Below are 27,361 nucleotides of genomic sequence, written 5' to 3'. Positions count from 1 at the left end.
CAAGTCTCTTTCTTATTGGTGTACTTTAGTAGGGGTTTCTTTGCAGCAATTCGACCATGAAGGCCTGATTCACAGTCTCCTCTGAACAGTTGGTGTTGAGATGTGTCTGTTACTTGAACTTTGTGAAGCATTATTTGGGCTGCAATCTGAAGTGCAGTTAACTCTAATGAATTTATCCTCTGTAGCAGAGGTAACTCTGGGTCTTCCTTTCCTGTGGCGGTCCTCATGAGAGCCAGTTTCATCATAGCGCTTGATGGTTTTTGCGACTGCACTTGAAGAAACTTTCAAAGTTCTTGAAATGTTCCCTATTGACTGACCTTCATGTCTTAAAGTAATGATGGACTATTGTTTCTCTTTGCTTATTTGAGCTGCTCTTGCCATAATATGGACTTGGTCTTTTACCAAATAGGGCTATGTTCTGTATGCCACCCCTACCTTGTCACAACACAGCTGATTGGCTCAAATGCATTAAGAAGGAAAGAAATTTGACAAATCAACTTTTAACAAGATACACCTGTTAATTGAAACTCATTCCAGGTACCTCCCTCTTGAAGCTGGTTGAGAGAATGCCAAGAGTGTGCAAAGCTGTCATCAAGGCAAAGGGTGGCTATTTGTAGAATCTCAAATATAAAATATATTTTGATTTGTTTAACACTTTTTTGGTTACTACATGATTCCATGTGTGTAATTTAATAGTTTTGATGTCTTCACTACTATTCTACAATGTAGAAAATAGTACAAATAAAGAAAAACCCTTGAATGAGTAGGTGTATACAAACTTTTGACTGTATATCGGAACGATACGCTCACTCTGTTACAGAAATACAGAAACGAGTTCAATACCAACCTGGCCTTGACGGAGATCTACAAATACGCCAAGAAATACAGAAACCAGGTAAGATCCGCTATCTCTCACACTACCTCTGCCCTGGATGAGCTGTTTGACACGTTTAAACTGGCCCTATCTCCAGCCTTATCACAGTCTATATTCCACATGGAGTTTAGAGTTTCAGAGAGAAAGAGAGAGATGAGTATCAGGGCATGAAGCATCAGTACAGGCGATCACATGCTTCTTTAAAGATCTAACGGCCTCCTCACAACCCCACACACCCTCTTTCACCCAGACCCGAAATACACACACACACACACACACACACACACACACACACACACACACACACACACACACACACACACACACACACACACACACACACACACACACACACACACACACACACACACACACACACACACACACACACACACACACACACCTACTGTTCCGTGGAATGATTCAGACAGTGATGATGTCTGAGGGCCCTCATCATAATGTCTGAGGGCCCTCGTGTTTAATAACTGCTGTTCACTGCCATTCTCCTGTACCAGCAGACACCAGGGCCCGGTTGCATAAAACATCTTAAATTAATTTCCCCCTCATCTTTTCCCTTAAAGTTTCCTTAACTTTAAGCCAGTTGCACAAAACATTTTAAGGCACATTTCCCTGCACACTTTCCTGCAGTGGAGTGACCAAAGTGCCCTCTAACACTTAAGATGTTTTATGCAACCAAGCCCTGGCACTCAGAGGTTTCTCTGGGAATCTCTATGAATCACTTCTGAATTACACATTCTCGCACTCAGCCCTCTCACTGGGCACATGCTGCCAGTAACACCCACTGAACGCATGACAACTAGCAGGCATGAAATGCAGCACAGACATGGGTTTTGTAAATAGTATGTGAACAGGAAAGGCTTTTGTGGGGAGAGAGTCATGCATGAAGGCTGGAGAACTGCTGAAGTACTCTTTCTCTGTCTGGGCAGGTGGTTGAGCTTCTGTCTTGTGCTGTAGAATGCATGAACGCTTAAGGGTTACTGAAATGAGTCTCTCTATTTCTCTATCTCTCTCTCATTCTCTAACTGTGGGTAGATACGTTTTGTAAGGTTGCTCACTTGGCCATTGTCTGAACTGTTTCTTTCTCGCTCTCCTTCTCCCTCTCTCTCACCCTCCTTGCTGTCAGGTGGTGAGTGCTCTTGAGTCCAACCCCACAGCGAAGCGTACTCAGCTGCACCACAAGTTTGAGCAGGTCATTGCTCTGGTGGAGGACAACATCTATGAGTGCAGCAGTGAGGCCTGAGTCTCCCTCTACCCAGATTCCAGCCTATTCCCCCTGGCTGCCTCCACCCTACCTGGGGTCCAAGGACCTGGGAAACCCCCTGTCTGTCTACCCTCCACATATCCCTTCTGTTTATAGAGCCCAAAGACAGAAAGGAACTCTTTGCTTTAAGAAAGATTTTGCTTTAAGACTGGAAGAGATGGCAGCTTGAGCTTTACTGTACCACCCCTAACCCAAGAAGACTGCCTCAGAAACCTGATTGGGAGCACTGTACCATGGATTAAGAAATGTCCTAAGAAACTTACCTTGTACTGAGCAATTGCTTTAGATACTGAGGAATTGATACCCACGTCCATTATATCAAATATAGAATCTCTGGATCCTCTCTTTGACTGTGTTGACTCTTCTATTCACACATAGATATAACCCCAATCTGGTTTCCTGCTTATTCACACCTGGCTTAAATCTTACTCTGGTTTCACAGTGCTTTGACCTGAAGCATAGTGGAGTTAGAGGAGGCACTTGGAGATGGACCTTATTCTGGATGACGTCACCGCCTCTGGGACCTGGATCCCTGGCAACCATCTTACGCACTAACCCCCTTTTTCTTGGGGGACGAGCCAATGATGCACTGTACTGTATGATAAATGTCCATAGCAATATTTATAGCTGAGTTATAATGCTTTCTGAGTGGCCTGTTCAATGATATGTGAATGAGAAACTCCTCCCATCTTCTTATAACCTGCACTGTTCTCAGGTTTGATTGGTGGAATGGGCAAAGAACTCCACCGGTGCTTTGAACTACAAGTCCCAATGTGCTTTGCAAGTTGGTGATGGGTTATGGAGGAGTAGAGAGTATAATTAGATGATTTATTTAGGTGATGTTTCATGTGCCAGACCTGCTTGCAAAGAGACTAGACTCTATATAATTACATTGGATGTGTTCATGTGAAGGCAGGTTGATCTGTTTTGGAAGTGACTGAGAACGAAGATTGATTATGACCAAGAGGGAAATTTAGAGTAAAATTATGACCTTCAGTTAATCAAAGAGGAAGAACTGTTTGACATGACTGTACTTGTGATGCCAAAATGACTTGGGTCTATTGTCAGAGTTTGTGAAAATAAATGCTATTACAAAGCTATAATATAGTATAAAATGTTATGAAATTTCAGTTTCGTAAAAATATTTAAATTCTTGTTTTCATCAATGACAATGGCTCGATTCAATCAAATCCGCTTTAGCCAGCATCTGCATAGTGTTTGTTTTGGCGGTATTGGCACTGAGTTAGAGCTGTCAAATCCACAAGTGGCTCCCAGCATTATACCTAAAGCGGACATTCCCATTGGCTGCACATAGTTGCATTAACAAAAATCCCATGCAGCCTTATTTACAAGTTTGAACACTGGAATGTGAGATATAATCTACACCTGGATTAGGATGATAGAAATGCTCATGATTTCATTGGATGAGTTATAAATTTGAGCTAAATTATTTCTATATAGCCTACATTTTCTCATTCTTAACTTCTAACGCTTTGGCTTTCATGACAACAATTGCAAGAGCAGCTGCTCACCGATTTGACAGCTCTAGCAGTTTCACCTCTGACATTGCCAAAACATCTGCTATGCGGGTGTCTGTTATCGCCAGTTAATGCTTGATCTGACTGAATCTAGGCCCTAGTCCTGTGTAAACTGAGAAAAGTTCAGCAAAGTGACATTTGTAAACCACAGGGCAGTAATGTACTGTAGTGTTTTGTTTGTGCTGTCTTGATTGGTTGTGCATACCACCCAACAACCCAATGGGCATCTGGACTTTTTCTGAAAGAATAGTACTGTAAATGCTCCCATATGAAAGAAACAGCTATGAAAAAGAAAGGTCTCATATTTTTATCGTCATTTTTATTCCAGGACATTTAACAACTTTATTTCCACGTCACGTACAACATCCTAATCTTTACATTATTAACACTAGTCCTGTCTCCAGAGCTTTTAAACATACACGCATGCACACACTCATGCACACAAACAAACACACTCTCAGGAGGTGTCTTCTTTCTGCAGAGGTTCTATGCAGGTTCATTTGTTTACATTCAGGACCTTTTCCGAGCCAAGTGTTAAGAACTAACCCGTTCAGCCTCATCATGGGAAAGACACAGAAACCAGGGGAGAGCTCTCCTCAATGCTTTATGGTAGTCACAATCTAAACAAATTTAAAATGTATTTTACCCTAAGTATTAATTTAACAAATAGATACTTTAAAGTGTATTTAAGGGGCATAAGCTGAACAATTATGTAAAGAAATGTTAACATCAGTTTTTTATTTTGTGGCATTTGAAGGTTTCACTTAAACACTAAATGATTGTATGTGTTTTAATGGGAAGGGAGCCCATGGAACGTGTTAGTTGGACAGCCACCAAAATGACACCCAGTGGTGCTGCTAAAAGTGCTGGAGGTAGAAGTCAAGATGCCCTAACCAGAGGCCTAGTATCAGACAATGCAACCCCTATTCCTAACCATAACCTTTAAAAGGGGAGTAAAATAATCTGACTGTATCAGTGGTTTGAGGCAACTTCTACCAACTCCAGTAAACGATTGATGAAGACAACTAAGCACTGTTCCTTGGTTTGTTATGCTTAGGTCACAATGAGGGATATATGTACAGGTACAACAGGCACACCCCTGCAGTGCAGACAGAGGTAAATTGAGAACATTGGCCTATCGGAGGCTGCTGCTTGGCGGTGGGTCCACAGATGGGCTGGGACAGGTAAGGAGTCAGGGTTTATGGGTCGTAGGTCAGGCAGGAGCCACCTGGCTGGCGGAGATGGAGGAGGCCTGTGTTTTGGAGGAGGCGGTGGAGGTCTCCTCCTCACCGAATGGGTTCTTCCCGCAACACACTATGGTCAACATGCAGTTCCTGAACTGGAGAAGGGAGGAGGGGAGGTTTTTCACACACGTTTATCTATGTACGCTTTATGTAGACATACACACACACACACAATTCCAGAATCATCTGCTTGGGTTACCTGTCTGTTGAGTAGAATATAGATTATTGGGTTGTAGAGGGCAGCACTCTTGGCAAAGAAGGCTGGGATGGTCATCATGACAGGGCCAAAGTTGGTGCCCTGATTGGCAAAGATGTACCAGGCCACGGTGGCATAGGGCATCCAGCACACCAGATACGAGATGACCATGACGATCACCATACGGGTCACTTCCTTCTCTGCCCTCTGAGTGGTCTCCGACTCCTGTTGCAGGGCTGCCGCCTGAACGGACAGACATACACAAGATATATTAGTCCTGTGTGTTTACCGGTACTCAGTGACCGTGTGTGTGGTCGTACCGCGCGGACGGTGCAGAGCAGTCGGCCGTAGCAGAAGCCGATGATGACCAGAGGGATGGAGAAGTGGAGGGTGAACATGTAGATGACGAAGGAGGTGTTTCCCAGCTCAGGCGTCGGGGTGTAGTAGTCAATCCCACAGGAACACTGCATGCCCTCTGGGATGTACCTACAAACATTCAACTCATATTTTTGTTTGAAAATGTAATATACAGAAGTATTGCCCCTGTGGTCTACCAGCCATCAGCCCATTCACTGTCCTTAAGGTGACATTTAAGGTAAGACTAGTAGGATATGCTATTTGGAGGGTATTTAGAGGGTGACCTACCTGGACCAGCCACACAATGGAGGTAGAGCACAGGTGAGAGACATGATCCAGGTGAAGGCCACGCCCACAATGGCGTGCCTCTCATTGAAGCGGAAGTTGGTCATTGGTTTACACACCACGATATAGCGCTCGATGGCCAATACTACCAGAGACCAAAGGGCGATCTCCCCTGAGAGAGACACAGCAAGTTATAGAGACATACACAGTATAAATGCTCATGTGTAGAAAGTATTCAGACAGTTAAGGAATATTGGACACAGGCAGAAAACTTAACAATGAACACAGGCTACTGTATCTAAAAGTACACAGGGTACAGTGAGTGAGTTCCAAAAATATTGACAAATATACGTTTTCATACATTGATATGATCTCATTTATATTGATATGATAACTACTGTAGGTCCTACTTCAAGACAAAGCTTAATGTATTTATTATATAAGGCCTATACATCTGCAGTTATTAAATACCTTTCCCCCATCCCCCCAGTCACAGAACACAGGTGTGTAAAAGAGGTGCAAATATACATATTATAGTGCGGCAGGTAGCCTAGTGGAGCAAGGTACTTAACCCTAGTGTTCTTGATATGGGAAAAAAAAATATGTATCTCCTTACATTAAACTCATTGAGTTCAAGGTACATTGAGGTTGCACCTGAAAAAGTTGGGCACCCCTTTAGGTAAAAGTTCCTCTTAACCACAGATCTAAAATCAAATTTCCCCATACCCTAACCATAACCAGTATGGGAATAAACATATCTTATCCTGTAGCTTGCGACAACTTCTACCTAGCCTAAGGCTCCACCATGACTTACCTCCCATAGTGGCAAAGAATCCTTCAACGTTACAGCCGGTGACCCCCAGGAAGAAGTATCCCTGTAGGGCTGTTGCGAGAGTCACAGTGAAGCCCCCCACCACCATGAAGAGGTCAGCCACAGCCAGATTCAACAGAATGTAGTTCAAGGGGGTCCGTAGCTTCTTGTGCTGCACCGTGACATAGAGCGTAAGGAAGTTGACAGGGAAGGCTGTGATGATGAGAAAGATCATGTAGGCAGCGAGGAGCGAGTACTTCCAGGGTGCAGCTAGGTAGTACTGAGGGTGCTCAAAGGGGCTCCTCACCACCCCTGTCTTGTTAGACATGGGCACGTAGAAGTTTGGGCCCTCTGTGCCGTTCATGGCGACGGCTGTTGTGGTGTGTGTGTGTTTCTGTTTGTCTATGTGTCTCTACAGGAGTTTGTGTCTTTCTCTATCCTCTCTGGTATTTTGAGAGAGGAAAGTGAAAGCACTATCCCTTCTACGAGAGGAGCTATTTCTAGCTGGTAGGTTGGATAGATAGATGGAGGAAATAGATCCTGGTGATGAGAGGTGGTGTGTTCTGCCCCCCGAGGCGGGCAGAGACCCTTTTAAGAGATTCTCTCTTAGGATTAGGGACGTGCATGGAACTCAGCATGGTGTCAGCATAGACAGATTTAGGACACACACGCACACACACACAGTAATTCATGAGAAAAACATCTAGAACATATACTGTATACTCAAGGGTTATCCTCTGATGATTTCATCATCACAAGTGTGACAAACAAGTTTGCTAAGGAGAGAGTGTTACAGGAGGCTGACGAAGACCAATGCAATTTATAGACTTCTTCTCAAATAGCACATATGACTCTGGCAAAAGTAGTGCACTAGGAAAAATGGTGTCATCAGAGATTTACATTATCCTCAATGTCAAGAGGCTACTGTACCAGTCTGCTTATGCAGACCGACGTGTCAAACCCTTTTCTATATATCATGTTCCAGACAGTTATTTCATGGACAGTCTACATTCCTTGTTGGTATAAATCTGTGTGATAGGCTCTGTGTAATCTGATCCTGTTAATCCTATTGGGTTGATCGGCTAAAGACGCACTTTTATTGCGGACTATAATGATCGTCATGACCTCGTCACTCAAATAACGTACACTACCGTTCAAAAGTTTAGGGTCACTTAGACTTTTTTTAGACAGACTTTTTTGGAAAGAAAAGCAATTTTTTTTGTCCATTAAAATAACATCAAATTGATCAGAAATACAGTGTAGACATTTTTTTTATTTAACTAGGCAAGTCAGTTAAGAACAAATTCTTATTTACAATGACGGCCTAAGTTAACTGCCTTGTTCAGGGACAGAATGACATTTTTACTTTGTCAGCTCGGGGATTTGATCTAGCAACCTTTCGGTTACTAGCCCAACGCTCTAATCACTAGGCTACCTACCGCCCCTCAACATTTAACAAGGCCAGGATCACAGTCACCTTTTCACTGTTGACGTTGAGACTGGTGTTTTGCGAGTACTATTTAATGAAGCTGCCAGTTGAGGACTTGTGAGGCATCTGTTTCTCAAACTAGACACTCTAATGTACTTGTCCTCTTGCTCAGTTGTGCACCGGGGCCTCCCACTCCTGTTTCTATTCTTGTTACAGCCAGTTTGCGCTGTTCGGTGAAGAGAGTAGTACACAGCGTTGTACCAGAGCTTCAGTTTCTTGGCAATTTTTCGCATGGTATAGCCTTCATTTCTCAGAACAAAAACAGACTGACGAGTTTCAGAAGAAAGGTCTTTGTTTCTGGCCATTTTGAGCCTATAATCAAACCCACAAATGCTGATGCTCCAGATACTCAACTAGTCTAAAGGCCAGTTTTATTGCTACTTTATCAGCACAACAGTTTTCAGCTGTGCTAACACAATTGTAAAATTGTTTTCTAATGATCAATTAGCCTTTTAAAAGGATAAACTTGGATTAGCTAACACAACGTGCCATTGGAACACAGGAGTGATGGTTGCTGATAATGGGCCTCTGTACGCCTATGTAGATATTCCATAAAGAATAAGCCATTTCCAGCTACAATAGTCATTTACAAAATTAACAATGTCTACGCCGTATTTCTGATCAATTTGATGTTATTTTAATGGACATTTTTTGTTGTTGACATTTCCTTGTTTTTGAAAGAAAAGCTAAGTGACCACAAACTTTTGAACGGTAGTGTACATGAGGGGTGTGAGCATATGGGCGGACAATTCTTCAGAAGAGCAAGAGTGAAACTGACTCCAACTCCTTTTTCACGCAGTCTACAATCAGACTGGACTTTCGATGAAAGCCATGTAACTGATTCCAGATCAGCATACAATCTAACATAAATATTTATTGGCTGGATTATAACCAAGTAGAAATGTTGATAAAATATATTAATAAACTGGGAGATGGATTAAGTGATTCTAAACCAGTTTGCGGAGGTCAATTGGGTTCATCGATCGGCCGTCAGCAGTAGAGATAGCAGTTAAGCTGAAGCTCCAGCAGCTCATAGTCCTCACTGTGGAACATCTAGATTAGAGGAAACACACCAGAGAAGACAGGATGAATGGGTCAGAGAACACAGCACCAGGCAGAGCAGGAATTCCCATAGATAGCAACACAACATCTTGCACTGCCGCTAGCAACATTTTCTCTGAAGCAGTTTTTTTTATAATTGGGTGGTAACTTCTGGTAAAAGAAACACGAAACACAAAAATAAATGAAACATAAAAGCTAGAAAAGAGAGTTAATTCTGAGATTCTTACAGAGGGCTATGGAGTGCCAAGGTGTGTGCGAGCATGTACTGTGTAATGTTTTAATGATTAGAAAAAAATGCACCTCCCTATTCTGCACCTGGGTGTGTGTGTGAAAGGGTTGAGCGGGCATGACAAAAAAAAAAAAAAATATGCATGAAATGTATGTATTCACTACTGTAAGTCGCTCTGGATAAGAGTGTCTGCTAAATTACTAAAATATAAATGTTAATGTAATGAAGTGCAATTCTGTGTGTGTATGCGTGTGTGTGTGTCTGCGTGTTCCATCTATTTAGTACCAGGAACGGCACATATTGATGCTGACAGCAGGCAGTAAGGAGCGGTAGTACTCTCACTGAGGGGTTTAGGCCAGGGCTTGATCAGGACATCCCTGCTGCTCATAGACCTCAGCACAGAGCGACTCACCACCACTGGGACACAGTCAGACCCACCCTGCTGTAAAGGGAAACCGAGTCTTTCCATTCATACTCTCCTGTTAGTTTCCCTCCTCCCACCTTTCTAACCACCCTCTCACTCCTTACCCCTTCCATCTGTCCCTCTCTCCTACACTCTCCTTACTTCCCATATCCTTCCCTCTTTCTGTCCCTCCCTCAACTCAAAGCTGAGTTTGGCCATGAAGGTGTCCTCCTTTGTGTCTTCCGTGCCATCATCCAGCTTCAGGGACTGGGATTCTGACACCGTTAAGGACTCACTCGTACACAATACTTCTGCTCCCTGCTTTCTTACACACATTTAAGCCATACACCATTAGCAGACCCATGCCACCACTTTGAGCATTTAACACCAAAGAAAAACAAAGACACTAAAATGCACAACATTTCACCCTCAGAGCACAGCCAGTAAGAGTGACGGAGAGAGTAGGCTACTAAAGGTCAGTCAGTGAGTTAGTCAGCATGTGGTTCCTAGGAAAAGCCATGGCCACCGTGCCCTTGTGGCAGGCAGGCTAATGCAGGTTAATCCCAGACAGAGATGTCTCTGAGGTGTTAGTGTCATTAAACTGAGAGAGAAGAGCCCCTCTAACCTTATTAACTCTCACCGCTAAGATGACTTAGGCCTGACAGCTTATGCTGCTCGGCAGAAATAGAATCAGTGCCAAGAAATACTTGGATTACTACCTTCTCAGAACACACACCACAGCACTGACACGTACACATACTGTATGTAATGTGTGTATGTATGGAACCGTGTACGAGCACACAACCTTAACATACAGATTATTCCCATTAGCTAAAAGTGGTAATGAGAAATGTGTTGATTTTAGTGGTGTACACTGCATAAGGTAATGGATACCCCTACTGCGGCCTTCCTGTCGATGCGAGGGACCTCCAGGACAATGACAGACACAGCCTCATCACCAATACCCTCGTCCAGGTAGAACTGCGACAGAGGGAGGACCTTTACAGTACAGTGACACATTAATAACACACCTTGGAACCAAACATCAATTACAAAGAGACGGGTGTCAACCTACCGTATGATGATGCTGTGTAGATCAAGGGCTGTTTGCAGTTGATTCACACACTACCCTGGCTGTTCAGCAGGGGGTTGTTGGTGGAGCAGCAGTAACACATGGGGATCAGGTCCTGGGTTACACACATACACACCTTTGTGAATATACACAAACGTATAAGATACACACTACACAAAAAAAATAGTGCCTTCAGAAAGTATTCACACGCTTTTACTTTTTCCACATTTTGTCGTGTTACAGCTTGAATTTAAAATGGATTCAATTGAGATTTTTTTCTCACTGGTTTACCCCATAATGTCAAAGTGGAATTATGTTTTTCGAAATGTTTACAAATTAATAAACATTTAAAGCTGAAATGTTTTGAGTAAATAAGTAAGCCTTTTGTTATGGCAAGCCTAAGTACAGGAGTAAAAATTTGCTTAACAAGTCACATAATAAGTTGTATGGATTCACTCTGTCACAAAAGGTGCCGTGTTGAAGGGAAGACCAAAATGCAGCGGGTATGTGGATATTCATTCTTTTAATGGAAAAATGAAACGCATCCACAGGAAAAACAAAACAATAAACAGTACTCACGACTAGACAGTGTAGCAGGCTCAATAAACGCAGTGCTCACAAACAATTACCCACAAACACACCCTACTAATATAGGACTCCCAATCAAAGGCAACTCAACACACATGCCTTCAATTGGGAGTCCAATCCCAATTAACTCTGCATAGAAAACAAACCTAGAACCTATACCCACAACTAACTAACTAAACCTAGAAATACAAACACAGAGCAGTGCCCAAAACCCCCGGAATACATAAATAAAACAACCTACTACCTACACCACCACCCCAAACCATATAAAACAAATACCCTCTGCCACATCCTGACCAAACTCCAACAACAAATAACCCTTAACTGGTCAGGACGTGACACTCTGTGTGTTTAACACGATTTTTGAATGACTACCTCATCTCTGTACCCCACACAGACAATCACCTGTAAGGTCTATAAATTGCATTATTTAGTGGAATTAAATTGGCCTGTGTGTATTTTATTTATCCAACAAAACTATCACATGTGCAAAGCATACAGAGGTTATTTTGTGCAGGATTTCTCCTGCAGCTCCTCATTTGGTTGTTGCTGGAGTAAAACATGTGCTTTTATAAGTACATTCATTGCGCAACAATTCTCAATGCAATTGCGTGTTAACTGTTTTGGTGCATGATTAAAAAGAGCTACTATTTCTATTTCTCAACTGGTAATTGAAGCGCGTCTCCCATTCACCATTCAAGCATAGGCAACAGGCTATAAGCACTTCACCCACAACTTTACAATGTGTGCTGAAGGCAGTATCCATTTTAAAAACATACTTAATTGTTTGAAACCTGAATGTTTTATTTCATATTATGACGCATGTCTATGGGCAAAATCTGACCATGAATATGTGGAGGCAATTCATTTATTAAGACTTCATAGGCGGTGTGTGAGTTTGAAGCTTGGGGAAGCTTGCAATTTATCCTACCATTTCTACCATTCTGCGTGCCAGTTATGATTTTCATATGTGCTTTTTCTTGGAACAGATTAATTTCAATAATAACATTTTAGTTTCTCAAAATCATTGTCACGCGTTTAATCACAAAATGTTCAAAGTCAACTAAAGCGAGATCACCAGCCTCTGCCATATTGGCACACTGATACACCGGGATCCATTGGTGGCTAAAGAAATGAGCGCATGGAACTCATAGCCTATAGGCCAATGCAGCAGTAGGCCTATAACGTCCATCTTTTACACTAAGGATTGGTGATCATTGAGGGGGAGATTGTTGGAAAGATTTATAAATAGCTTACTGTGAGGAACTATAGTTTTAATATATTATTATTCGAATTTGGATGTAAAAAAAAAAAGAATCACTTTCCTACATTTCTGCGCAGCAGGCCAGGTACTTCTATGCATAATCAGGTTCGCACGCCCCCTTAACATTATCAGGACAGAGAAATCAGACATGCTCATAGGGCGGCAGGTAGCCTAGCGGTTAAGAGCGTTGAGCCAATAACTGAAAGGCTGCTGGTTTGAATCCCTGAGCAGACTAGGTCAAAAAATCTGTCGATGTGCCCTTGAGCAAGGCACTCAACACTAATTGCTCCTGTAAGTCGCTTTGGATAAAAAAGTGTCTGCTAAATTATTTAAATAAATATTTTTTTAAGGAAGCTAATTATCTTCGATTCCTCTGTGGCTAAGTCATGCTTTCTGGTGAAGTATTTCTGTATAGGAGTAATTATATTATGCAAAGTGTTGGTCCCATGTTTCATGAGCTGATATAAAAAATCCCAGAAATGTTCCATATGCACAAAAGGGTTATTCCTCTCAAATGTTGTGCACAAATTTGTTTAAATCCCTATGAGTGAGCATTTCTCCGTTGCCAAGATAATCCATCCACCTGACGGGTGTGGCATATCAAGAAGCTGATTAAATAGCATGATCATTACACAGGCACACCTTGTGCTGGGGACAATAAAAGGCCACTCTAAAATGTGTAGTTTTGTCACACAACACAATGCCATAGATGTCTCAAGTTGAGGGAGCGTGCTGACTGCAGGAATGTCCACCAGAGCTGTTGCCAGAGAATTCTATGTTAATTGCTCTACCATAAGCCGCCTCCAACATCGTTTTACACAACCGCAGAGCACGTGTATGGCGTTGTTGGGTGAGCAGGTTTGCTGATGTCAACGTTGTAAACAGAGTGCTCCATAGTGACGGTAGGGTTATGGTATAGGCAGGCATAAGCTACGGACCACAAACACAATTGCATTTTATCTATGGCAATTTGAATGCTCAGAGATACTGTGACGAGATCCTGAGGCCCATTGTCGTGCCATTCGTCCGTCGCCATCACCTGATGTTTCAGTCTGATAATGCACAGCCCCATGTCGCAAGAATCTGTACACACTTCCTGGAAGCTGAAAATGTCCCAGTTCTTCCATGGCCTGCATACTCACCAGACATGTCATTCATTGAGCATGTTTTGGATGCTCTGGATCGACATGTACGACAGCGTGTTCCAGTTCCTGCCAATATCTACCTAATTCGCACAGCCATTGAAGAGGAGTGGGGCAACATTCCACAGGCCACAATCAACAGCCTGATCAACTCTATGCGAAGGAGATGTGTAGCACTGCATGAGGCAAATGGTGGTCACACACTTTTTCTTAAGGTATCTGTGACCTTAATGCATTCCCAGTGATGTGAAATTCATCGATTAGCAATGAATTCAATTCAATTGACTGATTTCCTTAAATTAACTGTAACTCAGTATAATCTTGGAAATTGTTGCATGTTGCATTTATATTTTTCTTCAGTATACTTCCCTATTGGACCCACCGCTATGCCATTTCTCTCCTGTTCTATTGGTTTTCATATCAACTTTATTTTGTTGTCCAGAAGCGAAAGGCACAATTCTAGTCATATATACAACCCATCCAGTTGTTGCATCTTTAGATCCCCCCCCCTCTTTCTAAGTTTCTAACAGAGATTTAAATCTTTGTCACATTTGGAATCACTATATTTGTGCAGAATGTTTGTGTTTTCCCCCGAATCACATTATTGGCTGCTTCAATACATGAGGTACATGTTCTGTTAAGCACCCCAAAGCATATGGGTCCGGTAAATTTCTCAAATGGCCGGTAAATTAAAATCTTACCGGTCACGTTGTCCAGCGCCACATTTTCCTAACAGAAACCTTGGTATGGACGCATGCAAAAACACTCACACCTGGTTGAAGTGGTATGGTTTGGAGCAGACGGTAAGGCTGCCCAGGTCCATGGTCTCCTGGAAGCGAGAGGGAACGTGGAGGTCCAGGAGCTTCTAATAGGCATGTCTGGCCAGCTCAAACTCTCCCAGGGTTCTGCTCTGCTTAGCCAATGTATACAGAGTGTTACTGAGACCCACCATCAAGGACAACAAGGTGCTACAGGTAGAAATTGCCCTTAGCAACAGATCTGGGGTCAGCCTACCCTCTTCAAATTATACCCTATTAGGCTAGGAAATGCCAAACTGAACTTAGATCAGTGCCTACTTGAAACTTCTTCAGAACTCCAGAACAGGAACTGTAGATCAGAGACAGAACTGGGCACGCAATTGATAGTACATACTGTACACTCATCAGAGCTGTGTATGTAGCTAAACATCGCCATTGTTGCCAGCAACCACAAGTCCCAGTCAATACTCTGTTTGGCTCTGTGATGGGTGCACTGATCCTTTCTAAAATAACTACCTTGGCTTTTTGGTTTAAAAGTGCTGTGAGTAGAGGAATATATACTTGTGTGTAAGTGTTTGTGTATTCATCCTTGCATGTGTGTGTTTGAGCAGAGGAAATTGCTGCCTGTTTGTATTTGTATAGATGAAAATTGTTGTGCACTGAGGGACAATTAAGAAAGGCAACACTAGGTCAATGACTTGCAGCTGCAGAAGCCCTATAACTGATATTCATCTACTAGCTCCAACAGCTCTCTTCTCCTCTCCTCTGTCCCAGCGTCAGTATTGGAATTGTTCATCAAGTTATCTCCTCCTGTTGTGTGTTGTTTAGCAAGGCTTTCCATGACATTGTGCCGTGTTATTCCGTCCAGAGCCCACTAAACTCAGAAATCCCAGTTCAAAGTTTTCCAAGCGGCACCATGTTGCCATAGAGGATTCCAGCTGCAGAGCCCCATTTCCTTCTGGAAGGCCTGGATTTCCTTCCCTGTACTTCTACCCCTTTCTAACATTACGTGTGTGTGTGTGTGTGTGTGTGTGTGTGTGTGTGTGTGTGTGTGTGTGTGTGTGTGTGTGTGTGTGTGTGTGTGTGTGTGTGTGTGTGTGTGTGTGTGTGTGTGTGTGGTAATCAGTGGGTTTGTTTTGGTTAGTGAGGATGTGTCTCTTCCTGGCGTCTTCTCTTCCTGCCCATCTCCCTTTTACTTCACTTGGCTGCGCTGGGCTGTTTCCTCTAATCTGTTTGTTCACTGGCACCAACACTCTCTCTTTTTTCTACTATTTTCTACTTTACCTTCGCCCTCTCTGTGTATCAACTAAAACAACACATTTAAAGGTGACATTTGACACATGGATTTGGCCTTCTGCTTTAGACCGTTGCAACACAAGTCGCAGAAGTAGTCCCCACATTGGAAGAATACACTTTAGAAATGCCCAGTGGTACGTCCTTGGTGAGGTTGTGCAGGAGGTACCTGGAGATGTTAAAGAGCGTCTCAGGCATATGAGAGCTGAAGGGTTCATCCTGGAGAGAGGAGAAGGGAGAGAGGAGGGAAATAAAGGGAGGGAAAGGAAGCAGGAAGCTCGACAAGACGGAGCTACTCTTCCTCCCGGGGAAGGCCTGCCTGCTCAAAAACATCTCCATCATGATTGAAAACTCCACAGTGTCTCCCTCCTAGAGTGCAAAGAACCTTGGTGTGACCCTGGACAACACCCTATCGTTCTCTGCAAACATCAAAGCACTGACTCGCTCCTGCAGGTCATGCTCTACAACATCCATAGAGAACAACTCTACCTCACACAGGAAGCGGAGCATTTCCTAATCCAGGCACTTGTCATCTCCCGTCTGGACTACTGCAACTCGCCCCATCAAGCCCCTGCAGCTTATCCAGAACGCTGCAGCCCGCTTGGTTTTCAACCTTTTCAAGTTCTCCCATGTCACCCCGCTCCTCCGCACACTCCACTGGCTTCCAGTCGAAGCTCCCATCCACTACAAGACCATGATGCTTACCTACAGAACAGCAAGAGGAACTGACCCTCCCTACCTTCAGGCTATGCACAAACCCTACAACCCAAACCGATCCCTCTGTTCTGCCACCTCCGGTCCCCCCTACGGGAGGACAGCTCCTGCTCAGCCCAGTGCAATCTCTTCTCTGTCCTGGCACCCCAATGGTGGAACCAGCTTCCACCTGAAGCTAGGACAGCAGAGTCCCTGCCCATCTTACGAAAGCACCTGAAACCCTACCTCTTCAAAGAGTATTTTAAATAATCCTCCTCCTCACATTTGCACTTGACCCCCCCCCCTTTCCAGCTCTGAATTTGCTGATAGCTACTTTATTGAGGAAAGGTGTACTTACTATACGGTTGTCCCACCTAGCTTTCTTAAGATGAATGCACTAACTGTAAGTTGCTCGGGATAAGAGCATCTGCTAAATGACTAAAATGTAAGGATGGACGGCAGGGAAAGGGGGCAGAGAGAGACAGAAGGCACACAACATCCATCAGATACACACATCTTTGGGCATCTCTATAAGGACACAGAGGCACAATGACTCCGTCTCTGCCCCTCCCCCTCTCTTCCTCCCTTGCCCTCCACTTCTTTTCTCTTCCTCGCTCTCTTGCCTAAACACTAGTCTGAAGATAAAGAATAGCCTGAGCTGCGCCACATCCTCCCTTCACAGCACAGAGCACTTTGCTCACATGAGCTAGGTTAAGAGGCAGGGTGTGTTTATTAGCGTGTAGCGCCAGCTAGCTCCCACAGTGTTTGATGGCTCATCAAAGCCCTTTGCCTGGGAGAGTTAAAGTGAGATATATAAGGTTCCTGCTCTGGATTCAATCACAGGGGTCCCTCACTTCAGGGGTGTGACCAGGGTAGAGTACTGTAAAAACAAACAGAGAGAGAGAGCACACTGACACTGGCCAGGGATAGTGAAGCCACTGCATACCAGCCTAAAGAGACAGGGTGCTTATAACCAGACATACACTACATGACCAAAAGTATGTGGACACCTGCTCGTCGAACATCTCTAAAATCATGGGCATTAATATGGAGTTGGTCCCCCTTTTGCTGCTATAACAACCTCCACTCTTCTGGGAAGGATTTCTACTAGATGTTGGAACATTGCTGCGGCGACTTGCTTCCATTCAGCAACGAGAGTAGTAGAGAGGTTTGGGACTGATGTTGGGCGATTAGGCCTGGCTCGCAGTCGGCTTTCCAATTCATCCCAAAGGTGTTCGATGGGGTTGAAGTCATCCGCCAAACCCTGATTCGTCCGTCAGACTGCCAGATGGTGAAACGTGATTCATCACTCCAGAGAACGCATTTCCACTGCTCCAGAGTCCAATGGCGGCGAGCTTTACACAACTCTAGCTGACGTTGGCATTGCGCACTGTGATTTTAGGCTTATTTGCGGCTGCGTGGGCCATGGAAACCCATTTGATAAAGCTCCAGATGAACAGTTCTTGTGCTGATGCTGCTTCAAGAGGCAGTTTGGAACTCGGTAGTGAGTGTTGCAACTGAGGACAGGAGATTTTAAGCACTTATCTGTCCCATTCTGTGAGCTTGTGTGGCCTACCATTTCACGGCTGAGCCATTGTTGCTCCTAGATGTTTCCACTTCACAATACCAGCACTTAAAAAGTTGACCGGGGCAGCTTTGACGATCTAACTTGTTGGAAAGGTGGCATCCTATGACGGTGCCACGTTGAAAGTCACTGAGCTCTTCAGTAAGGCCATTCTACTGCCAATGTTTGTCTATGGAGATTATGCTCGATTTTATACACCTGTCAGCAACGGGTTTGGTTGAAATAGTCGAAACCACTAATTTAAAGGGGTGTCCCACATATTTTTGTATATATAGTGTACCCCTCAAGAAAGGGTGCTGGTGGGAGGGGTTATCATAATAAAATATAATTTAATTAACTGGTTACTATAGAAACAGAGGTCATAGTGGGTTCAGAGAGTTGACGTCATGGATGACATAAGTTGGGTTGTAGCAATGGTTATCGGGACAGAATCTCCAGGAATGTTTCTCATTGATGGCTTTGCTCTGTATGTCTAACTAACTTATGCTTTGCAGCAGTATATTGCTGAATTGGAATGGATTCCAAAAGCATTTTGTAGTTCAACTAAGGAACTGAAGGGAATTTAGCCTCCACAGTTTTTGTCTGGCCGTACTGTAGGCTATCATTCTCAACTTTCTCAAACCTGTTATTCTTAACTTCTTAGCTTTTCTTAACTCAACCTTAACCTACTCTTAACTGTACTTACTGGGCTCTACTCTACCTTTAGGCACAGTTAGCATCTTACAGTGTAGCGCTGTATAGAGTGGTAAACATGGTAGAGCTCAGCCAGGTGCTGGAAACGCTTGAACTTCTTCAGCATCTACTCCTTCCTCTCCTAATTTTCTGTTCTTCCCCCCTTTTTAAATGTAATTTTGAGGCAGGAAAATGTGAAGACTTTCACTAGGTAGACTCCCTTACCCTTAGTGATGTCCAAACACCGCATAGATAGTATCCAGTAATAATACGCGGCCTCATTAAACCTGCTCTCCACCACGGCATTGTGGGTAAGCTGCTTCACAGCATCGCTCTGAAGGCCTGCCTTGTGGAACGCTGTGGGGGGAGGAGAGAAGGAAGTGAAGAGACTTAATTGTAGCGATGGAGGAGGAAAAGTGAGCTTGAGTGGCGCCTAAAGGTAGACTTATCACGCAATATGACGTAGATGCAGAAAGTAAACAGCATAGTGGGTTAATTTCCACAGCAACTAAGAGCGTTGAAGCGTGAGGCTCAACTTCTCTGCTGTTTTGGTCCCCTGGCTACCACGCTGTCCACAGCGTGAAGCAGACCTGTGCACCTGCACAGATACTGTGCGAAGTGTTGCATCTCGCTCATCTCAAAATCTCCGTTACTGCTCATGGCAACATCATTTCACTGAGTCTACCTTTAAAAGGGCTTTCCGGACATGAAGCGGGGCAGAGCTGCCCATACATTTCCAACAGAGCTAGTCAGGGGGCAGAATTATATCCAGGCGGAGTGATTGGTGGTGATCGTGCACGTAATATCAGAGATGGAGAAAATAGGAATCTGCTCTATTTTGGAGAACTCCGCTCCGCCCCATCTCTTCCTGTCTGGACAGCCCTTAACACTGCTTCTATTGCAACAACAGAGATATGCTTTGACAAGTCTAAGAAATCTCCTTGAGATTCAATCTTATAGGAGCCAACACCTTTCCCATTACTCTGTCTCATTCTCAGGCTGCCAGAGTTTAACAGCATCACACACACACACTCTCTCTCTCACTACACGCCAAGGGCAATTTGTACTTAACGTATACGAGACAATATTTTCACTAACTACAAACAGACGTCTTCTTAAACGAACCCACTCCCAAATGTCAAACAGCATGGCACTTAGCAAGCAGAGCGCCAGTAAACATATGTCCTATTCTTCATGTTGCTATCTGTGGCTAATTAAAGCCAGCTTCAGGGAGACAGCCCCTCGGGTGACCCTGTCTGTCCTGCTAGATGTACAGGAGGTCAGGACATATTAGTGGCTAATATTTATCAGTGCAGCCAGGCGGATAAAAACACAGTCAGCTGCTGCTGCTTAGTGTAAGGACACGAACACTATACAGGCACACACACAAACCACATACCCTCCCCCAAACACACTACGCTAACAATGATTAACATGGGCTGTGGTCTGGGCCCACATAATTCTGTGATGTAGCTTGGTTACACCACACGTTTGAGTTTGTGAGGAGTTACAGTCGCCAGTCAGCCTTAGCCAGGTGAGGAACTACCAGGCTACATGGGCCTAAAGGCAATTACAATCACTATGGTGGTAACACAATACACCATTACGAAAACACAATACAGACAGCACAACACCAGATTACTGCCAGACACAGAGAAGAATATTGTGCAAGATCGATTGGATACGGTTCAGTACATAAATATGCATGCAGGGATCCTAATTCTAAATCCATGTGGTGATTATAGTTCTTCAAGTCATAATTAGGAATTCTTGTTGTAGTGCTGATTGGAACCATGCATGGCATGTAATACTGTTAGCAGTCAGGACTTGCTCTGTCTAGCTGTGGATCATGTTTTACAGTGAACAGAGAGAGCAGTGAAGAGGAAGTAGTAAAAAACAACACGGGCCAACCTTTATATGGTTTCCATATGTACCCCATGTTAGGAACTGACATTGCCTTCTAGCCATCTGTGGTATTCTGTGATACGTTGATGTAGTTCTGATTCCAGAAGGATCTGAGATATGTCTGGTCAATGTAAGGTGCACAAAATGTGATAAAAAAAATCTAGTGCTAAGAAGTTTCAACAGACATGGTCTTGTAAAAGTTACTATAACATTTGGGAACATCAAACATTGAGATCCTGTAACATATTGGGACGAGTATATTCTCTCTTCACTCCCTTTTCATCCTCACCTTTCTGTTCCATCCTCAAAAAGGTTGTTCTCATCCGACCACTGAGCGTAGGGCACATAGAATTCATCTTTAAACTGGGCATGTTTCTCCACCAGAGAGAAAGCCTGGGGGAGAGAGGGGAAGAAGTGTTCAAATCACAGATGATCTTCAAAAGGTACATAGATCCACCCTCCTGCCCCGCTCCTGGAGAACAGAGAGCAACCCTCCCTATACCACCCCTTCCCCGTGGGCCTGAAAGAAAAGAAAGTACAAAATATGAAAATAGGTACACTATCGGTCAAAAGTTTTAGAACACCAACTCATTCAAGGGGTTTTCTTTATTTTTACTATTTTCTACATTGTAGAATAATAGTGAAGACATGAAACTATGAAATAACACATATGGAATCATGTAGTAACCAAAAAAGTGTTAAACAAATCAAAATGTATTGTATATTTGTATTGTATATATCTTCAAAGTAGCCACCCTACTACAGTATATTAGACTGATTTTATGTCATGGTCAATTAGTGTGCAGCTGGTGTTGTCTGTAGTAGAGTAACTGGTGTTTGTCTGTAGTTGAGTAGTGTGACAGTACCCTATGGAGGCATACCTGCCTGTCATGTTGATTGATTAACCTAAATGTCCCATAGCAAGAATTTTGTTAAGTACACTCCTCTTAATATGTGTAACTGTGTGTCACAGTAATGTCAAAGCCCTCGTCTGCACAGTCCAATCAGCCTCTGAGTCTAAGCAGACTAAACCCAGGCTAGGCCCAAGATAAGAGTGAGTGCAGTGAATAGCATCCATATGGCCCATTCATACTGTACTGTAGGCTGTGTTCTGTCCTCTCTCAATGTCCACCTCCCCAAGAAAGGGATATAAAACATAACTGCTAACGCCATGCCAGATTCATACAATATGAATGTGATAAAAGGTTCTAGTTTTTTGGCATTCTCTCTGTTTCACCGTGGAAATCGACAGTTTGCTCTCAGTACCGCCTGTAATTGATGAAACACTAATGATGGATTTAGGAAATGTAGTGTTTTCTTCATGTCTCTGTAGTATGAGCTGCTCTGATGGGGGTGGTTGAGCTAAGGCTCTTTATTGCTTTGGACTGTTGGGTGCTTCTCACATTCTAGTCATAATGTAGGCAGAGATTCAGAGGAAATCTCTGGCTTGGCTGGAAATGTTGCTCTGGTTTTAATAGAACATCATTTCAGTTTGTCTTGTTCCAGTAAATATGCAGTTAAATTTTCTGTGTTCTGGGTGGGACCTATGAGGTAAACTTTCTGATGAGCCAAGTAAGATAGAATACTGTAGCTGTGTCCAACAGGTGGAAGGACCATAAGTGAAATGTGAATGGTTCTGACTGACCTGGTCCCAGTATCGTGCCTCCACGTGCAGCTGCATCAGGGCCTGCAGGTCTCCCATCTTGGAGTAGGTCTCAGAGGAGTAGCCATGGTGCTCCGCCTTATCCAGCTTACGGGCTATGTCAATCAGCCTGGTGGGGGGGTGGGAAGAGAAGCGATCAGACGGAGTGTGTGGGGGGTGGGGGTTGAGTGTGTGTGTCCAAGTGTGTGTGTGGGTCAGGCCTCGTAGAGGACCCCTTACAAATCACATATCTCCTATCACACCACACTTAGGAATGAGGCCGAACTCACTCACACCCGAATGTCAGCTGTCATGCCTGATAAAGCTTGACGAGGCCAACCAGTCTTTCCCTGTGTTTGTTATGCTGAGGCTGCCTTAGCCTAGGTGGTCTGGGCCAGAGTGGGTGTGTGATCGACAAGCAGCAGACACAGAGAGAGCGGCCCATGGGGAGCTCTGATAGAGCCACAGGACCCAGCATTAGCCATCTGCCTGCCTCCCAACCACACACATCCATAACGCTTTCCCATGACTCATAGGAGGGAAGAAGGGAGGAAAACCAAGAGCTGTGTGTGTGTGTGTGTGTGTGTGTGTGTGTGTGTGTGTGTGTGTGTGTGTGTGTGTGTGTGTGTGTGTGTGTGTGTACCGATAGTATCTTGGCTGACTCAAACAGGCACAGGTCTCACATGCATGCGTGTGTGGGTGTATAGGCATATTCAAACATTTATGTAAAGTCTATGTGTGTGAATGTCTATTGTCTTGAACATGTACAGGTCTAGGGTATGAGAGAGTGTGTGTGAGTCAATCAGTAGTCGCACAGTGTACAAGCTGAGGACTCTGGAGTGGAAGCCAGTCCTCTTGCAGAGCCTGGCAGCCTGGTGGAATTTCCCCTGGTAGGCATAGACGTCCGATAGGAACAGCTCCTTGTCGCTCTCACCCCTCTTCTTTCTCTCCTAGAAATCCATCAGTACACACACACAAACACACACACATATACACACACACAAACACAACCACTTTTGTATGCACGCACCACACGCACATGCAAAGAAAGAGAGAAATGAGCTAATATCAGCCGCTCAGTCAGTTTCACCCTAGTCTGACCCTGGACTATCTGCCCATTGTTGCACGTATTCCATACAGTATGCACACACACAGACACAAAGCCTGTTTTGTGGAATTCAATGATCCATTGTTTCCACATCTACCGTCAACATGCAAAAAAAAATCTTATCACAAAGAATGTCCATGAAAACACATGAATGTATTTATATTCCCAAATATTTCCAGATCAGTTAAGTTCACATAAAATAACGCTTTCCTCCCTTTACTAGCCCTTTGTGTGTGACTGCGTGCTTGAGTCTCTGTGTGTGTGTGTGTGTGTGTGTGTGTGTGTGTGTGTGTGTGTGTGTGTGTGTGTGTGTGTGTGTGTGTGTGTGTGTGTGTGTATGTGTGTGTGTCTGTGTGTGTGTGTGTGTGTGTGTGTGTGTGTGTGTGTGTGTGTGTGTGTGTGTGTGTGTGTGTGTGTGTACAGTCATATGTTGGGCCAGTAAGAAAATGCTTAAATGAGGGCAACCCATGCGATCCCAAGTTTCCCCTCCTCTGTCTCGCTTTGATGATGTCATGTGGAGTTCTCTGGTCAGCCAGTAAATCCACCCTGATTAAAGCTATGTGGTCTGTTCTGTTTTCTACCCTTACAAATTCTTTGATCTTGGAATAATACCATTTGGACTAATCCATTATGCATTTTAGGGGAGTGTGTCTGTGCCATATTGTACCTCAATGCTGTTGATGAGCTCCAGGCAGCGCAGGTCTCGTACTCGGATGAAGGCCTGAGAGAGAGAAACAAAAGGGAACTCCAGTCCTCGGGTATCCCCAACAGCACACATTTTTGTAGTAGCCCCGGACAAAAACACCTGATTCAACTTGTCAAGGGCTTGATGATGAGTTGACAAGTAGAATGAGGTGTGCTTGTCCGGGGCCACGACAAAAATGGGGAAGCCAGAGAATCCACTCACACCACATACTTAAGCTATTCTATCACATTGGTCAAACAAGCATGAGAGAGGTACTTCATACAAATAGCATCAGGCAGCACCATCTAGTGATGAACACTAGCACTGCAGTGAAAAAAGTGTGTGTGTGCTTCCGTGGGAGTATGTGCTTGTATGACCTTCTTAACAGTGAAAGTCGAGCCCTTCCAGGGCATCCGTGGCCAGATCCCTACAGTCACTGTCAGTCACACCCAGACAGGAGATCTGATAGACCTGCTTGAACATCCTTCTCTCCAGACACTGGTACATAGGAGCCAACTGTGGAGAAGAGATGGGAAGGAAGGGGAAACCAGTCAATTCAACATACAATAAGAAAACGTAGAAACAGAACTAAATAGCGGATAATAAAGCTCAGTTCTTTAAGTAATATTCTTCCCACCCACCGGCACCTCCACGGTGGACATGGAGTAGACATGCAGGCAGAAGATCTTCGAGCCATTGTAGCCCACCACAAAGCCCTGCAGCTTCTGTTGGTGCACTGGGAGGTTACTGGCCTTGACGTTGAGGTAGCAGCTGCCTGACAAACACAGCATGCCCTCACATTAAGTGTTCCATGCTACATTGTTAGCATTGGGCTCCTGGGGAGTAGGGAAGGATGCTCATAGAACGAGGGCAGTCAGGGGAAAAGTAGGTGAAGGAAAAAGGAGGAGCAGTGGGACAACCTTTGAACACTAATTTGAAAGTGAAGCCACCTCAACCTTGGACTTAATAACGCTTGACACCTGCCCTCTGACCTGAAAGAGCAGCTCCTTGGTGTGGATGTCATAAATCAGGCAGATGCTGTGTTCGTCCACCACTGCCAGCTTGCTGCGGGAAGTACTCATGTCCAGACAACGCACAGATGTAGACTGCTTCAGCAGATTGATGGCAAACGGGTTGTCCACAAAGATCTTCAGGATCTGAAGAGAAAATGAATACCATTGGTGAAAGTTGGATTGAATTGAGCCGCAGGAGATAGCATCTCAATAAGACTAACCTAGATAAATACAAGTTAGCTAAGACAGAAGTGTTTGTATCTGCTCCATTCTTTAGCCCCACCAGTAGGCCCTCGCTGTCCGGTCGGCCACCAATGACTTTGATGTAGAGAACCAAAGACTCCATGAGCCACTATTCCTTGGTACTGGTGAAGGACAGACAGTGCATGGTGAAGGACAGACACCACATATAAAATCATTTAAAGCTGAACCAATTTTCAATATACTGTAAATCCACAAGAACTAGGAGGAATAGCTGATAAGCAGCAGAGGCCAGGTTGAAGACATGAGACATGCAGCTTAAAAGGCTCCCCTATTGATCTTGTTTAGGGACAATACAATGATCCTACCTAGACTAGCCTACAACAATGAATAATTGCATTATTGTTTTTAAGTGAGTACAAACTTCTACTCTAGGCTAAAATTCTGTGATTCGAGCGGCTGTTCCTTGCGAACCTAGAACCTAACACTTCAATACAGCTTCAATATTTGTAATTTCACTTTTCAAATGTATTACCTTTTATGTGTGGCATAAACACAAGCAGTCACAAGGTTTTAATCTGATTAGGCTACTTCAAAAGTCTCCTATAGGCTACCTGCACATATTCATCAAAAATATAATTCCAGCTTCCAAACTGTACCATTTGATGAATGGAAAGAGACATCTGTTACAAAACACCCAAAAGTTTAATGACATTTGGAAATTGTCAAGTCAAGCATTCGACACCGAGTACAAGGTAGAGAGGGATCAAATGTATTTTTGTTGAGATTGACATAGTCTATTTGATAGTAGTGTTGAAAATGCAAACCATGATTTTGAAGTGCCAAAAGTTGGCATGCTTTGCTTGTTGGTTGTTTTATTTTATTTATTTAACCTTTATTTAACTAGGCAAGTCAGTTAAGAACAAACTCTTATTTACAATGACGGCCTCCCCCAGCCAAACCCTCCCCTAACCCGGACGACGCTGGGCCAATTGTGTGCTGCCCTATGGGACTCACAATCACGGCCGGATGTGATGCAGCTTGAATTTGAACCAGGGACTGCAGTGATGCCTCATGTACTGAGATGCAGTGTCTTAGACCACTGCGCCACTCAGGAGCATTGGCAAAGAAACCTGTTGGTGGAAAATTTGTTGCATATATTTATATGATTCGAAATATAGGGTAAAACTTTTGAAATCTGATTTCCCCCTAGCTGATCATTGTCTGCAGAAGGCTCTGATTGTTGTGTTATGAAACAGGCAGGGAGAGTGAGCTCCGTGGTGGTCGGCAAACCCTCAACCTTCTGGCCCGTAGCCCTGTGTGGCATTGACTGTCCCACAAAAGCATGCTGAAGTGGCGAAGTTGATATCCACATTTATAAACACAGGGTCGCTACAGTTATTGTTCTTTTTGAACGGACGTACGGGGGGGCATTTTTGTATGGCTGTCCATTAATATATCCTTCTAATCTAACCAATATGCAGAAACAATTTGTGATATATTGAAAACCTAAACATTCTATAGTGTTGCATGAAATTCAAGTGGGTCACCAACGTGGTAAATGTGACAACTCTTTTTTTGTTAGTCACTTTTTGTTGAATCTCATAAATAGTACTCTTTCAATTCTTTCAATATGTTTCATTCTCGTTCAATGCTCTGTGAAGATAAAAGTCTGATTGTATTTGACACAGCCCATTCAGAGGTTAGACAGTCATACCAGAGAAACGATCAGCCTCAGTGGTGAAGCTGTAACAGGGCTTTTAGAGAGAGATCTAAAGCATCTCTGTCACAGTTAACTCTAGACTGCTCCCCCTCCCTTCTCTGTCAAACCCCAGACACAAACCAGGGAGGAAACCACCAGATACATCCAGCCAGGCTCCACAATGCTGTGGTGGTAACCACTCACTCTGCCCTGTCTCACTTAGGCTGTCTAATGGCTGAGGAGGCTGGGGAGAGACTCAGAGACAGAA

General features: G+C 43.9%; 2 protein-coding genes across 2 annotated transcripts in view; one reads left to right on the top strand and one right to left on the bottom strand.

Annotated features, from left to right (window-relative positions):
- The window catches only part of LOC106571875 (plexin-D1), a 113,496-nt gene extending 109,507 nt beyond the window's left edge, over positions 1 to 3,989 (top strand). Inside the window, exons 35-36 of the mRNA XM_014145393.2 lie at positions 821 to 895; positions 2,019 to 3,989. Of these exons, the coding sequence (XP_014000868.2) occupies positions 821 to 895; positions 2,019 to 2,135 (192 nt within the window). The 3' untranslated portion in view covers positions 2,136 to 3,989. The remainder of the gene's footprint in view (positions 1 to 820; positions 896 to 2,018) is intronic.
- An 8-nt stretch (positions 3,990 to 3,997) lies between these two features.
- On the bottom strand, positions 3,998 to 6,953 carry LOC100136369 (rod-like opsin). The gene is given in 5 exon segments (NM_001123536.2): positions 3,998 to 5,033; positions 5,138 to 5,377; positions 5,455 to 5,620; positions 5,780 to 5,948; positions 6,591 to 6,953. Coding segments are annotated over 5 exon segments (1,062 nt in total). The 5' UTR covers positions 6,952 to 6,953; the 3' UTR covers positions 3,998 to 4,907.
- Positions 6,954 to 27,361: the final 20,408 nt, after the last annotated feature.

The sequence above is a fragment of the Salmo salar genome, chromosome ssa15 (genome assembly GCF_905237065.1).
Source record: "Salmo salar chromosome ssa15, Ssal_v3.1, whole genome shotgun sequence".
Classification (NCBI taxonomy): Eukaryota; Metazoa; Chordata; class Actinopteri; order Salmoniformes; family Salmonidae; genus Salmo; species Salmo salar.
The sequence above is the reverse complement of the archived record's forward strand: the minus strand, read 5'-3'. Positions and strand labels throughout refer to the sequence as shown.